Genomic DNA, 14,481 nt, shown 5'->3' with positions numbered 1-14,481 from the left:
TCAGATTATCTTGACTTTCATGTGAGGTGAGGGAACAAGTTTACTTGACAATGAAGGATTTTCCTTAAATGTTTTTAGAGGTGGAATTCAGTGCCAGACTGTGTTTTAAAGTAAAGTCTTTATAAATAAAACTCCAATGTCTGCTGCTGGTAGAAAAATCTACACAGGCGCTACCTGCAGTATTACATAGAAGGTGTCTTTAGTTGTCAGCCCACGTTACATAGCCTGAAATGAAAACCTATGCAGCATTTCAGTGAGCAGGATTGTGCGTGGTGACTCTGTTTTGCAGTGGTTCTGTGTGTTACCTGTCCTGTAGCGCAGTTAAAGCCCGGCGAGCAGGATGCAAAAGCACGTTCTAACACACTGCAGTACAATTCCTGATTTTATTGTGAAACATTGATAGATTTAGGGCAGATTAAGAAATTTTGTATTACTGTAACGAAAAGAGCACCAGTTCTGAGGGAGTACACATAAGTTTGCAATATTTAGTGAAATGGGCGTTGTACGCTTTACTGTATTTTATACCTCAATACCCTGGTAGGTGACTGCTGAAGAAGAGACCCTTCCCTTCCAATCAAACGGGACAGCCTTACAGTAGTTATATTCTACTGTGCTACCCAGCAGTGCTAGTTACACGCTTCTAGTTTTGTTGAAAAATAAAACTGAATTGCAACAAATCCCTGATGCAAGATACTTTGAGCACCTGCAGGAAAACGTCCATGTAAACAGCAATACATGATACAGTACACTTTAAATAACAGACAAGACAAATCCTATACCTTTTTGACAATATACCAAACAGCTTTATGCTGAAGCTAATAAACACAGTCATAATCATAATGCACACTTACTTGATTTAAGACGCTCAGAATTAAGCCACATGATTTGGGAAGAAAACTGTAAACATCATGCCTGCCTCACAACAGGTCAACAGTGTGCGACCTCAGTGAGAGCTGTTACAGCAGGATTAGAATCTATGCTAACTCGTTACGCTCAGTGCATGACAGCTGGCACTGGCAGCGAGGAAGGGATAAACCACACTGGTACAGGAAGCTCTGACCAGCATGGACTGTGGAGATACTGTTTGTATCTGTTTTTCAAGTATGTGAAGCACCTACTGTCATGAGATCATCAAAACTTTAATGTTTTGATCAGCTTATTGCTTTTACTTCATCTCTTCCTCACATGATAAAAGAGGGAAAGAAGATGATGGTTAGGCACAAGCATGGAATCTCATTTCTTTCTCAGTCACTAATATTGGCCAAAAATGTGTATTGTTTAAGCAAGTTCCTCAGAAGAGAGCTGCAGTTTCTACAGCTGACTTCTTACTTAAGGAACAGCTGCCCTTACATTTACCTTAGTATTTTTCACTTGTAAGAGGAATAAGAAGAACACCCTTTAAGGTCTTACAGATGGAAGAGATTGGAATGTTAAGAACTGCTAAATCGCAAACCTCTCTCACCCTGTGCTAACTGTGCCTGATGTAAACAACGTAGCTACACCTGGTTTTTACAGGGAATGTGGTCTTTCCATTCCCTGCAATGATGTCATCTGTTCAAAGGGCTCGTCTCCTTCTCCTGGTAAAGGTTGGGTGAAGAGCCTAATCACACAGAAATGACTGAGAGTTTAAATGCCACAGAATTCAAGAACGATCCTTGTTGGGTTGTTTCCCCCTCATGTCCCTGCCAAGGAATGCCAGTTCCATTACATTGGAATTTAAGGGGGAAGAGGTGGAGTGGTAGGGACACCTTACCCTAAGACAGCTCAGCTACGATATTTAGGCCCTGTCCAGTGTGACACAAATTTTCCTCCCCGACGTTGTGACTCAAGACGATGTCTCTGCTCCCTTAATCCTGAATACGGTCCAATCACTGAACAGACAGAGCGCTCTCTTCCCACCCAGGAAATACTCAGTACTCACAGCCGCAGAACACAACATTCTGCTCTTTTTAAGAAGGTAAAGGGCAGACTTCAAAAGCACCATTTGCTTAATTAAATGTGCATGATTAAAAACACCACTTCATGTAAGATAAGGGTACACTTCCCATTTTCCCCTCTGGATATAAAAGGATTATGAGATATCCAAATACTGAGGCATCAGTAGAAAGTCTACTGCTGCTGTTGTTACTACTACATTATGGTTTATGGAATAAAATTAACATCCCAAAGAAATCTTCACAAAAGAGAAAGCAATTTGTCAAAAACTGCAAGAAATGGTATACGTTAAATATAAAACTCATATACAAAAAAGGGCTAACTTTTTTTTTTAAAAAGTTTGGACAGTTCCTTAAAATTATCTAGTTCATCGATTTGAGCCTACCACACACTTACTTTGGACTATAATAAAATAACTAGAGGAGATAAAATACTATTAAAATGCTTCAGTTGGAGAACCGAGGTACCAATCTTGATCACTGCATTAAAACTGCAGCACGTATGCATAGCTGAGAAGAAGCAGCCCTTACGCACTGTTTCCCTCTTCCTCCCGTGTCATGCCAGCACCAAACTCCGGAATCTGGTCTGCAAAGGACTGTGTCATCCATTGTCCATTAGGAACTTCCCCGAAGGACGACCCCTCGCAGTACTGTGGATCGCTCCCTGCTAAAGCAAACAACAAAAATTAATAAAATACAGTTTAAGGAATGCAGTTGATTCCACTAACTAAAGCTAAACTCATAAAATACAGATGACGCCACTAGCAAAAAACCCTAAAAGCACAAAACCAACCCCAACCCCTAAAAAAAATTAAAACAGATATTTGCAGTTTCCATCTTTCCCTTCTGTTTTTCAATCACCTACTCAGGCTGCAGCTCAGATATTTCTTTTGAGCATCTACTTTTGTAGATCCAGATCATTTCCTCAAATGATAATTTCTTCAAGATCTGTGAAGACTGACTGCATAAATGTAATTAAAAGAATACTTCACGGTGTTTCCTAAGAATAAATTTTTTCTTCTCAAAGGGACACTCTCTGACAAAGTAGGGGAGGCAGAATGCAAATGTCAATTCACAAGTGAGATTAGGACTGGAAATTCAAGACTTCAGAGGAAGGTGGTTACTCCAGAGTTACTGCTTCTGCCATTGTTCTTCTTTCTTTTTTTTTTTTTTTTTTTTCCTTCACTACAGTTGGTGATATTTTGGGAAGTAAAATTCTCAGCTTCTTAATTACAGCTCGGTTACTAGACTCATCCTTCTGATAGAGTTAGAACTGCTGTGACTAAAACTTATTGCTTTGGGGGAATCAGAAAGGCTTCAAGACAAGAAGCTCCTCAACAAATTTACAATGACGACATTTGACCGTAGAAAAGCAGATATACAGAACCATAAAGATAAGGAACTACAGAGCAGACACTAAACCAGAACAGACAAGGACAAGGAACCTCAAGGACTGTATTTACATGATCTCAGAACTGAGCTTGCATGAAAGCAGAAGCTAACTAGCGGACACAGTGAGGAAGAGTATATCCTTCATCCAGAGACCCCTGATGACCACCTGGAGACACCAACAGGCATGCGCATGATATGATGATCAGTTCTTGGAAAATTAATGAATATGTGTATCTTTTCTCAGAAAACAATGAATACGTATGTAAAGCTTGAATAAGTTTTGCAATTAACCCTGTGCGGCACGCACATTAGGAGGAGCGATCCCCTGTGTGTCCAGCGCTGCAATCAACAATAGCTACTTAACAGTCCTTCGGATTATTGAGTCCTGATTTCGGCTTTTCACGACATCACTTCCAATGCTGCTCCTTCACCCGGCCCACCAGCGATGGAACCACCTGGTATTTTATCTGTTCCACCATTCTCTGGCTTTGCTTTCCTTAGGAATGAAAAAAGTACCACCAACCCTCTCTTTTGCTCTGAAAAGCATGATGCAATTATACAAGTCATTGTAGTTGAAGAGGTTTACTGTGTAAGTCACTAGTTGTGTCCATCTGTCAGATCTTGGGAGCCAGTCAGAGTTTGGGAAAACATTTTGAAGTTGCAGACAACTGGTTTTAAATAAAGTAAATGACTTCTCTTTATTTCCCCCTCACAAAACCCGTATGTTCCCTCAGTTACGTAAAAGTTTAATTGCTACTATACTTCAAATATATTGTAGGAATTGTGTGTGTTGCTGCAAGGGTAGAAAATTAAGTATTTGTTCATAAGCAACGGTTTACAGACTGGATGCCCCAAGCACTGCACCTTACCGGTTCCATTTGAAGAGAAATTGCACTCATCATTTCCATATAGTGCACGATCACAGTAAGCTCCTCCATATGCTGCTTCATAACCTGGATCGTATTTTTCTTCTTTGACAGCCATCTTTTTAGCGTCCTCTGCCGAAATAAAAGACCTCAAGTATTAATATTCAGAATAAAAAGGATCAAAGGGTGTTTTTAATCAGAGAACACTTTCAAAAACCACCACGCGTTTTACCAGATAAAACTTGCTCCCCTTAGATAATTAAGATTGTGCTAAAAGGACAGAGTGGAATGTGAAATTCTACGCCACAGGGTGTAGAAAAGATGGCACCTCTCTTCCCTCCCCTTAAATTCTTTTTTTCTTTTTACTTGGGAAACTGCTAGTTATGCTGTAAAGGACCAACAAAATAATCACTATACCTTGTGCAAGCTGCAAGTCAAACGTGTACTGCACCTCCTGCACGTCTGTGTTTGGCGTGATGCCTTTCAGTTGATCCCTTAAGTCTTTCAGCTTTATGTAATAATGAACTTTATCTTGCGCGCGAGGAAACTGAGCACATCTCGCGCTGGATGATGGCATAACGTAGCAGAGCTTGAGTCAAAGAGCAAGAAAAATTGCGTTACCGCTCCCTGAACTATGAGCTAATATTTAGTGCATCAAGAAAAACTTAACAGTTAAGCTCATTGTTTTAACCCTTTCTACCAACTTCAACTAATGCCATGGGTGGTTGCGGGAGAGGATAAAAGGACCCTTTCATTTTTCTTGGCCAGCTAGATGTCTTGCCCTGAAGAGAGGAGCCGATTATCAGCTGTGGAAGTGAGGACAGTTTTCACCAGTTGTTTATGCGCTGCAGGAGAAGCAGTACTGGCACGTGCTACAAAAAGTACAGTTTACAAGTGCATGCCAGAGAGCAGGGCACACTCCAGAGCTCTGTGAGCAAGCAGAGCTCTGAGCCAGAGTGTCCCCAGAGGAGTACGCAGTAGCATGCAAACACCCCAAACTACTGAGGGTGGCACCACATGTTAATTAGCTTGGCTTTTTGGCCAAGCGTGTCTGCATCACACTTGCCAGGGTGTGCAACTCTGGAGTTAGCGTGCCTGAAGACAACTTAAGCGTCTCTATCTTGGCCAAGAGCCCCAACTAAAGACATAAAGTTAGTTCACGGAGAAAAAAACTGTACCCTGAACTGTAAAACTGAAAAAAAACCCTGTACAATACTTCTATTACCATGCAGTATTTATGAACAAATACTACTAAAGAGGATTATTTATCTTTCTTACAAATACATCTACTGCGGAAGTCTTTAAGAACTACTTAAGCAGCAAGCACTTTATCACCAACAGTTCTTCAGGCTCTGAGGGCAACACTTCACCTTTAGAGAAGAATAGCTTAAACCGAGCTTAAACTTGCAGCCCAAGTAATTTGGGATAGAAATAAAACTGACCCAAACTTTTGAACTGACAAGGCAGCGATGCTTTGGAATAAGCTACCTTGGCAGGTAGTGTAAATTGCCTTTGCCTTAACCTGTTTATAAGAACAGGTTAAACAAACCTATCTGTGATGATGCACAGCTGGTCCCAAGATATCTTCCAGCACTAGATGTCTATGACTAATGCACTCTTCATCAAACTGTTTGTTTTATCTTAAGTGTCTCATTTAATTTCAAGCTGCAGATCGGCTTAAGACAAGTGATGGAAGTGCCTGGGCATGCTCAGACTCAGTAATGCTGCAGCTGTAGTGTGTAACAGCACAACGATGGACTCACTACTCTTTCTCCCCCACCACGGCACTACTAGCACCATGGTCATACGTTCGGTATCAAAATTTAGTAATACAAACATACGGGGTATTGGACACAGAGGATCAGATGAAAGCAGATGACAGTTATCTTAAAAACATGTATATTTTATTCATATTTTAGATATTCCTCAGAGAGTGCACTAACCTGCTAACCATAATACACTGTTTCCCAAATAAAGTTTGCAAGTCTGAGGAAGCTGCATTAAAGATGTGCCTGAAAATTGTACTTAAAAAGTGAAAGAGGGATAGTGAAAGCCCTTCACATCCCTTCTACTCTGGGCAAACTTTGATGTTCTCGTAAGCGTGTGCAAGTCCTGAGACTTCGTTAGTTTTGAAATAACTGAAATGGGAGTGCCCTGGCTTTGTTTCTCAGTATCAATACTTACAGTTTCTGTATCTGGCACCTTGTGTGGCTGCAGCCCAAATTCCAAGTTCTTAACTTTTATTCCAAAAACTTCCTTACTAAAAATCTCATAAATACCTGAAATGAAAAGAAGATAGGATAAGTGGACAAAGGAAAAAAAGCTACTGACAACAAATTTATTTAAAGTCAAGGTTCTCACATTTTCCATTGAAAGCTGCTATACGAGGTTTATACTTTTGTAACTTCTGCATCAGAATTCGCCCTCCTTCCCGAAACTCTTTGCTAAAAGAGAAAGTGCTCAAAATTATAATCACAACTATTAATTCATTAACAAGCGCAATATTCCCCCCTGTGTTATCCTACCTGGAGAGGTCTTTGCTTCCAGGTGTCGTCCTTTCAACCATGTTTGTAAATCCAATCCCGTATTTATGGGGCAAGGTGTGGTCATCCATATGGTTCAGCTGTTCATTACTCAGACCAGACATGAAAAGACACTTCCCTGTGAAGCAGGGAGATACGCATTTGCCTTTTTCTAAGGAAAAGAAAATAAACCCAAAAAACCGCCCTCGACTATCAGCGTGGCAGAATGCTACAGGAAGAATCTACGTTAACAGAGCACCAGTTAATTTGGGAAGACTACTGCCCTATCCAGAAACGTTTAAAATAGCTGAAATTACTTTACCTACTGCAAAAGGATAGAAAATCCCTAGTGAGCAACAGGAATTCCTCACTACCATTCTAGGGATGGAAACCAGACTTTTATTCTAAAAGTTCAGAAAGAGCTTTAGAGTTTGAGTCACTTAAGCAGGGTGTGAATGTGATCAGTATGGATTTTTGTGGGAAAGAACGCAGCAAATACAGCAAGCGTCAGTTTTCTTTTACAACCTTACCGTTGCTTCTCCTTGCACTGGGCCTCTCTGACAGAGCCTGTTGACATCTTACATTCATATTTAGTGTATAAAAGTATATTTGGGTGACACGCACTGCCAATCTCTTAAGCACAAATTAACCACAGCTAGCTCCTAATGATCCGGGAAGCTTGGAAACACCTGGATTTGTCAGAGCACATATACCTGGTCTGCTTCTTGGCAAAGGAGGCTATTAGCCTGGCTAGTCTGCAGAACACTGGAGAAACACCCCAGCCTGATTTACAAGTCTGCTGGACACTGGAAGAATTTTGGCTGGAGGGTCACAGGGCTGCAAATTAGCCCATGTGGAGCTCCCTATTACCACAGCTGGAACGACTCCCAGTATACAAAACAGAGCATTTCAACAGTGTTCAGATATGATCTTTCTTTATGGGATCATGCTGCAAAAAATATTATTTAAATGGACAAAAAAGCAGAAAAAAAAAGCCTGTCTGGAGAATCAGGTATGCTAGATGCATATGCCTGCTGGATCAGGGCAATGGTTTTTGCTTTTTCATCAGTTAGAAAGCTTGTTCAGCAGAGGTGAATAAATGCAAACAGAAGAGGGCTTGCTGAGATGCATTTTTGGAAAAATGCAGGTAATTTTATTTTGTATCAGAGACTGATGCCTATTGACTTACTCTTGATAACTGAAGTGCTAGTGATTTGATTTTTATTCCTTATATTGCACAGTAACAGGCCAAGAGGTTATTTGGTAATACAATCTGGTAAACTGTGTTTACATGACAATTCTAAACCTGCACTGAAAGTCACTGATTATTCCTCTTTCATTCCTTTTTATGTATGGTATTCAAAAGAATTAGTTCTCTGCACCCCTTCCCCCTGCAAAAAACATAACCCAAACCAGTTTAATTAAAATGCCACAAGTTCTAAGAAAGTTCTGCAAATTCTGTAAGAGGATAGGAAAACAAAAACGTACAGAAATGGTTTCCAGGTCCAGGGTAATGATGTCCTTTGTAAGCTGCCATCAAGCCAGGGTTTATGCCAATCTGCAAAGATACCAGTCCATTTTAATGATAAGAACATGGCTTACTAGTCAGGAATTTAGTCAAGTTAAAGAGAATTGAATAAGCATCCTTACTGGAAGTTACTGTCAGTAAACAAAACCGTGCTAACAGCACCTTCCACCCTTATTTAACAAAATTGACAATTCTATAGCAGTGCCTCATTCAGATGTGCAATGTCAAAAGAGCAGCTCACAGTGTGTTTTGTGTTTTACAGCCAGTGGTGTAGCCCTTCCAGTAAATCAGTGTCAAGTAACAGTCTCTCATGACTAGGTATTATAAGTAAGCCTTAGGCTTCTCAGAAGTTAGAGCTACGTTACTATGAATTTTAACAGAAAATGCAAAGCAGCGTGACACACAGGAAACAGTTTACATACTTTATCTTGCAAGATCTTGTCATATAAGCAATATAGATAAGTAAGCAGATGGAATGTAAATCATAACCAATGAGTACAGACTATTCACTTTTCTACCTGACCTTGTAACTGGTGAGTTACTTACTATTACAATGTCCAGATCAAAGGTCAAAATATCAGGTAAAGTCTTGGTCAGAAGTTCGGCTTCAGACACACCATTAAAACGGTCCACTTTTCTTTTGACTTTAAAAGTATCTGTGATCTTTTCTTGTTTGCCTTTTGACTTGGCTGATTTTTCTTTTTTAGCAGCAGGCTTTTTGGGTTGCTTTGGCTCAGTTGCTTTGGCTTTTCTTTTCCTTCCCCCTTTTTTAACTTCTGAAACACACAGCAAATATCTTTTTTGTACCTTTCCAATATTGCAGTGTGGATATTCAGAAAGACTGAGCTAAATGTATGGATGCAAAAAGAACAGGCAGATAAATTTACCTTCAAAATTCATTAATTTAAACAATCATCAGATGGATCTCAGTTCGGCAGGCTCAGCATAGAGCTAGCTTGGGTGTCTCTGTACCACAGACACACGTACTACTCACAGGAAACCATGCTCACTTAGGATGCAAACCAAGAGTAACCTCATGACTAGGTTATATTGTTTACATGCTGTATGCAATAATCCTTTGGAAACAGTTTAATTTCTTTCGGAGGTTATGCCAGAACATCAACGCTTAGGTTCCAAGGAATGCCACAGTTTAGGTCTATTACTCACACTTCAGCTTCTACATATGAAAGTTGATTGTTACAAATTACATAACATATTAAAGAAACTGAACAGCGTGTCAAAAGCAAAAGGTCTCAAGGATTACCTACATTGTAAGGTATAAGCTTGTCAGAAACAAACACATCGGCTGAACGCTGCATAAGCTACTTACAATTTGTTATTTACGGAAAAGATACTGTCCGGTGCATCATATAAAAAGGTAATGCATGAGAGCTTCAGGATCTCAATTTGAATGAGTCACACCAAACACTAATTTTTATTTACAAAATGTACACATAAAGTAGTCACTGTTCACTCATCTGAAACTTCCTCATCTTGTGGCCTCTAAAACTCAACAGATTCAATCAGCACAGGTACTGGTCATGACACGACCACCCAGAGATCGCTCTCTGTCCTTGTTCATTAGTAACGCTGAGATGTGGAACACAACTTCAAAAGTAGGAAAACATATTTAGCAGCAATCAGCAAAGTGCCAAGGTAATCTATTACTTTAAAAATGAGACTTCATCTTATTTTCAACATTTCTAGATGAAACTCTCCCTCAGTAAAGGAACAAATACGGTGGATACAAGGGCACTACCCTAACCCTGCAAACTTTTTTTGGGGCTGTTTTTGCTTGCGCTCAGCTTTCTTACAAGAAGGACAGGTGTCATGTGAAATTCCCACCGGGTCATTGGAGGAACTGCTTAGGAAAGCTGTAAGTAACAGCACTCAAGCTATAGTCTAGTTATAGCGGTGAAGAGGCTAGAAAGGCACAGACTTGGTGAGGCACATAAGCAGCTTTTCTTTCCTACCCCTTCAAGAACTAGCAGGTTTTTCACGTGATAGCAAAACACCACAGATACTCCAACTGCTCTGAGTCAGATGTGTTTCAAATGAAGCAGGGCTAACCTTCAGGCTGATCAGGCACCTACCAACCAGACACTGTCATGAAACATAAACAATGCCAGGGCAGCCTTTCAGACAGTAATCCTAAAAATTTTACTTTTTTCATCACAGCAGGTAGCTGGACTCCAAATCTTTGCTTTTCATACATGCTCAGGTAAATTTCACACACATTGGATAAGTCTTCAAGCCTTGCCTTTGAAAGCCTTACTCAGCTTTCAATTCTTGCAAAAATACTAGGGAACAGCTTCGTAACAGAAGATTGCGGTTGTCTGTAAGTACCTGAAAGTGCAGTCAAACAGCACGCTCATGGTGACATCATGTTATCCAATAATAAAGCTGCAAAAAAAGCCTAACCAGGATGCGCCTTAAGTGCCATATAACTGTAGTGAATAATACAGTGAATGAATAGAGCAGTCGCAACTGTTTTGAACTGGAGGTTTTCTTCCTATGATTTCATCTGGCCAAGCATTACAACTAAAGAAGAAAAATTTAAGCTTATAAAAGGATGCACTTAAACAAGCAATGTCACTGCATGAACTAGCTGATAGATTACCTTGGTATAGAGAGCTCTGACCTATATCTCTATATATTAAAAGCAAGATGAAACTCAGTGTGTGAATATTTGCTATAGAATCAGGATTTAAGCACAGTAGAGATCACTGCCTTTTTATGTGGTAAAGAGCAAGCAAGCATAAGAGTAACAGAACAAGGGATCTTTTCTTTTAGCGTAAACCCTAAGTGTACAAAATCCTAGTGGGAGAAAAGAAAGGCAATGTACAAGCGCATACAGTATAAAACTTGTGTCACCTCTAAGGTGACAATACTTTCCAGCATTGTGTATATTTGTTTAAATAGCCTCATTAAAACCAAACAACCCTTAGTGTATATAAGCAGTTAACTATTTGTGATTGCTGCAACACACTAAAACACCATTTAAACAAAAATACTTGAATATTATACTGTACTTCTCTTGCAGAAGTAAAAAAAATAGACTGAAAAAAGAAAAATTCTCTAATGTAATATTAAAAGCCATGAGATCAGCTAAAAATGATATGTTTATCTATTGAAACAAGGATCTGCTTTTCCTGCAACAAGATAATTCTGAGAGACTGAACAACGTGAATGCTATCTCCTGGGTTTAATCCGTATCTTTTTAATTGTCTGGTAAAAAAATGTTACTTAAAGAATACAATTAATCAATACTTCCTCAGAGAGCATCAAGAAAAGGAAATCCAATAGGTCCAAAGAAGCAGTTTAAGACCAATAATTTTTTCCCCAATCGATTACTAATGTTTTAGCTCATTCAGCACAGCCCAGTCAAACTACCTTTTGGAGGCTCCTGAGCAATGTTTGGCTCTGGAATGCCCTCTAGAGTCAGCTGCTCAGTCGTGATTTCCATGTTAGGTGCTGCAGTCATCATTTGATGGAACGGAAACGTGTAAAAAGCTTGAGCTTGCTGAAGATACGCGTAGTATCTTAGAAAGGGAGAAAAAAGAGAGACATAATTTACCAACAATTTAGAAGTTTAGTGATATACCAAATAGACTGTAAACATCAGTCTTTATCAAGGCTGGCACGTACTCCACTACGTTCCCCAACGACTCTACTAAGGCAGCAGCACATTATCCAAATCCACTAAGCAGTCCAAGTGCTTAGCTTGTATCAGGGGATGTTAAACCCAACTTTAACAGTACAGTTCTCTCATTATTACTATAACGTGGAAGAATCACCACATTTGTAAGTGAAGCATAGAGCTTTTCCCTTTTTTCCCTAAAAAACCACTCCGTAGCACACATTATCAAGGCAGACTGTCTATCGAACACACTGACAATTTACAACACGAGTTAAAACTCTTGTTTTAACTCAAGTTTCCCAAGTTTTAGATTCTCTTAATGTTACATCAGTTCCTTTGTCTGATATGACACAGAATAGTTGAATCACTCTGGGCTACAAAGCATTATGAATTCACACAGTATTAGTTACTATGCAGATTATTAAACAGCTTTTAACAAACTATGTGACAGATGTCCAGTTATTGCACACTGGATCCCGACACAAATATTGCACTTATTCCACATGGAAGTGTTCATACATGCACAGATCCAGTCTCCTTCCATGCACAAAGACATTTTTCCATACACAGCTCTTTTGCCCCACGCATTTATTAGCCACATACAGCCCTCACACCCCAACACAAGCTTCACACTGTCATTCCCTTCTACCTATGCAGCCGCCTTCTTGTCCATGGATTCTACTGCCATACAAATACATGGAGAAGAATTTGTGAACTGTAAATTTTCAGGAAATAATTTTATCACCTAAAAGCTATTCATAAAAACACCAAATAGCTTTTAGATATGTAGAAATATTACAAAAGAAGGGACCATTCTGTTACACAATGGGTATTTAAGAATATTTAGGAATCCCACTGTAAATCTGATTTATGCCAGAACAGCCTACAGTCTTGTGATCAGGCCCACTGATTTTGAACCACATACCTGCCCTGAATCGAGGAGAATAAATCTGAACGTAGCTCTGTCAGATTCCTGAGGAAGCTGCCTAACAAAGTCACGGGAGATTTTCAGACTATAGTAAATGCTGCAACCCCCCCTGCTGGAAGAGTTCTGTTCTATATAAAATACTTCTGCAGTTGCTGAACAGAACAAAACTGATCCTCGGATTTGTATTAGGAAACACAACTTAATCCAGTTCATCATGTAATAAATGCTTGATTACACAGAGCAGAACAGAGTGGGTAGGAACGATGTGAAAGCATCTAACCCAAGAACAGCCTCTGACAAGAAATCTTCCTATAACACATATCTTCTTATTTTAAGTGTATATAAAGTCTCCTTCTTATAGAGGGAATAAAATTCCCTTTAAACAAAGGAAAATTCGCACCATCTTATGGACAAGTCCTCTGACCACACGGTAATGAGATGAAAAAGAGCTTTTACACCCACCTCTAACCCTCATATTTTTTTTTAATAATTTTTCTTGCAGGGCTTCAGAAACACAATGTTTTGTTATTGATACATATATTACGGGACATTTAAATAAATATTTTCAGTTCCGTGAGGAGAAGGCAGTGATCTAACCCCCCCTTCAGTTCACGCTAAAAACGAAGGCAAGACGGAGAGGAGGAAAAGCTACGTCCACGGGAACGGAACCAAATGTTAAATTACTTACAGGTCCGCCCCTACACAAGCAGGCCTCCCCCGCACGCACGCACGCACGCACACGCGTGGGCTTCCGAACGCCCGCTGCGGCCCCCCCGCGTCCCCGGGCACGGCGGCCCCCGCACGCAGGGCTGCCTCCCCCACCCAAACAGCCCCACCGCCCCCACGCAAACCCCATCCCCGCCAGTGCACACCGGCTTTCCTCCCCCTTCCCACCCCCTAACAAGCCCACGCACCCCCCACCCCCCCCGGAGGTCCCCGCCGCACGTCAGTCCCAGGGTACCCACAGCAACCCCCGCGAATCCCCGCCAATCCCGCACCCCCTCCCACGCACGCAGGGCTGCCGCTCGAGGCGCCTCCCCCGGCGCCCACCCGGGATACACAAACACGGCACGGCGCCCCACGCCCCTCGGAGCCCCCCCTCTCCCCACTCTCCCCGCGGGCCGCCCCACGACCCTGGGCCCGTCCCGCAGCACCCCCCCCCCCACACCCCACGCGGCAGCGCCTCCTTCCCCTCCCGCTTTGTGCCCACCCGGGGCGAGGGGGGGCCGCCTCAGCCCGGCCCCGGCCCCCCCGGGCCGCGAGAGGGGAAGGAGGAGAAGGACAACGGCGATCCCCAACGCGAGGCCCCAGCGGGGCCGCTACGGGCCTGCACCGGTACCTGCCCAACTCCCGGGCCTCCATGCCGGGCGCGGAGCCTCCCGCCGCCGCCGGGGCTATTGTCGCCGGCCGCCCCCCGCCGCCCCCTCCCCCCCGTGCCTCAGCGCCCCGACCGACCTGCCGGGCAGCCCCGCGTCACGTGAGCGGCGGCAGCCAATGGGAGGACGCGGCCTGCCGGCCGGCCCGACAAGGGAAAGGCCCGGACGGGAGGCGCGGCTCGGGGCGCGCGGCCCAGCTGCGTCGGGCGGGCGGGCAGCGGGGCCGCCACGAGCTCGCACGCACATACACACACCTCCCGCCCCCCGCTGCCGGACGGTTTCGGGGCCCACGGCG

At 42.2% G+C, this 14,481-nt stretch overlaps 1 protein-coding gene across 4 annotated transcripts; it reads right to left on the bottom strand.

The window, feature by feature from the left end:
* Nucleotides 1-369: 369 nt before the first annotated feature.
* On the bottom strand, nt 370-14,432 carry TDG (thymine DNA glycosylase). Of its 4 annotated transcripts, none has more exons than XM_075075148.1 (10): nt 14,266-14,432; nt 11,636-11,784; nt 8,789-9,018; nt 8,203-8,272; nt 6,718-6,853; nt 6,554-6,636; nt 6,377-6,471; nt 4,610-4,781; nt 4,196-4,324; nt 370-2,601 (listed from the first exon to the last, which is right to left on the bottom strand). In XM_075075148.1, the coding sequence occupies exons 1-10, from the start codon at nt 14,430-14,432 to the stop codon at nt 2,462-2,464; spliced, it is 1,371 nt and encodes a 456-aa protein (XP_074931249.1). In that variant the 3' UTR covers nt 370-2,461. The 4 variants fall into 4 exon arrangements, with proteins under 4 accessions (XP_074931249.1, XP_074931229.1, XP_074931234.1 ...); XM_075075128.1 differs by having other exon boundaries at nt 370-2,598; XM_075075133.1 differs by lacking the exon at nt 14,266-14,432 and adding an exon at nt 14,150-14,259.
* Nucleotides 14,433-14,481: the final 49 nt, after the last annotated feature.

The sequence above is a fragment of the Phalacrocorax aristotelis genome, chromosome 1 (assembly GCF_949628215.1).
Source record: "Phalacrocorax aristotelis chromosome 1, bGulAri2.1, whole genome shotgun sequence".
In the NCBI taxonomy this organism is placed as follows: Eukaryota; Metazoa; Chordata; class Aves; order Suliformes; family Phalacrocoracidae; genus Phalacrocorax; species Phalacrocorax aristotelis.
The sequence above is the reverse complement of the archived record's forward strand: the minus strand, read 5'-3'. Positions and strand labels throughout refer to the sequence as shown.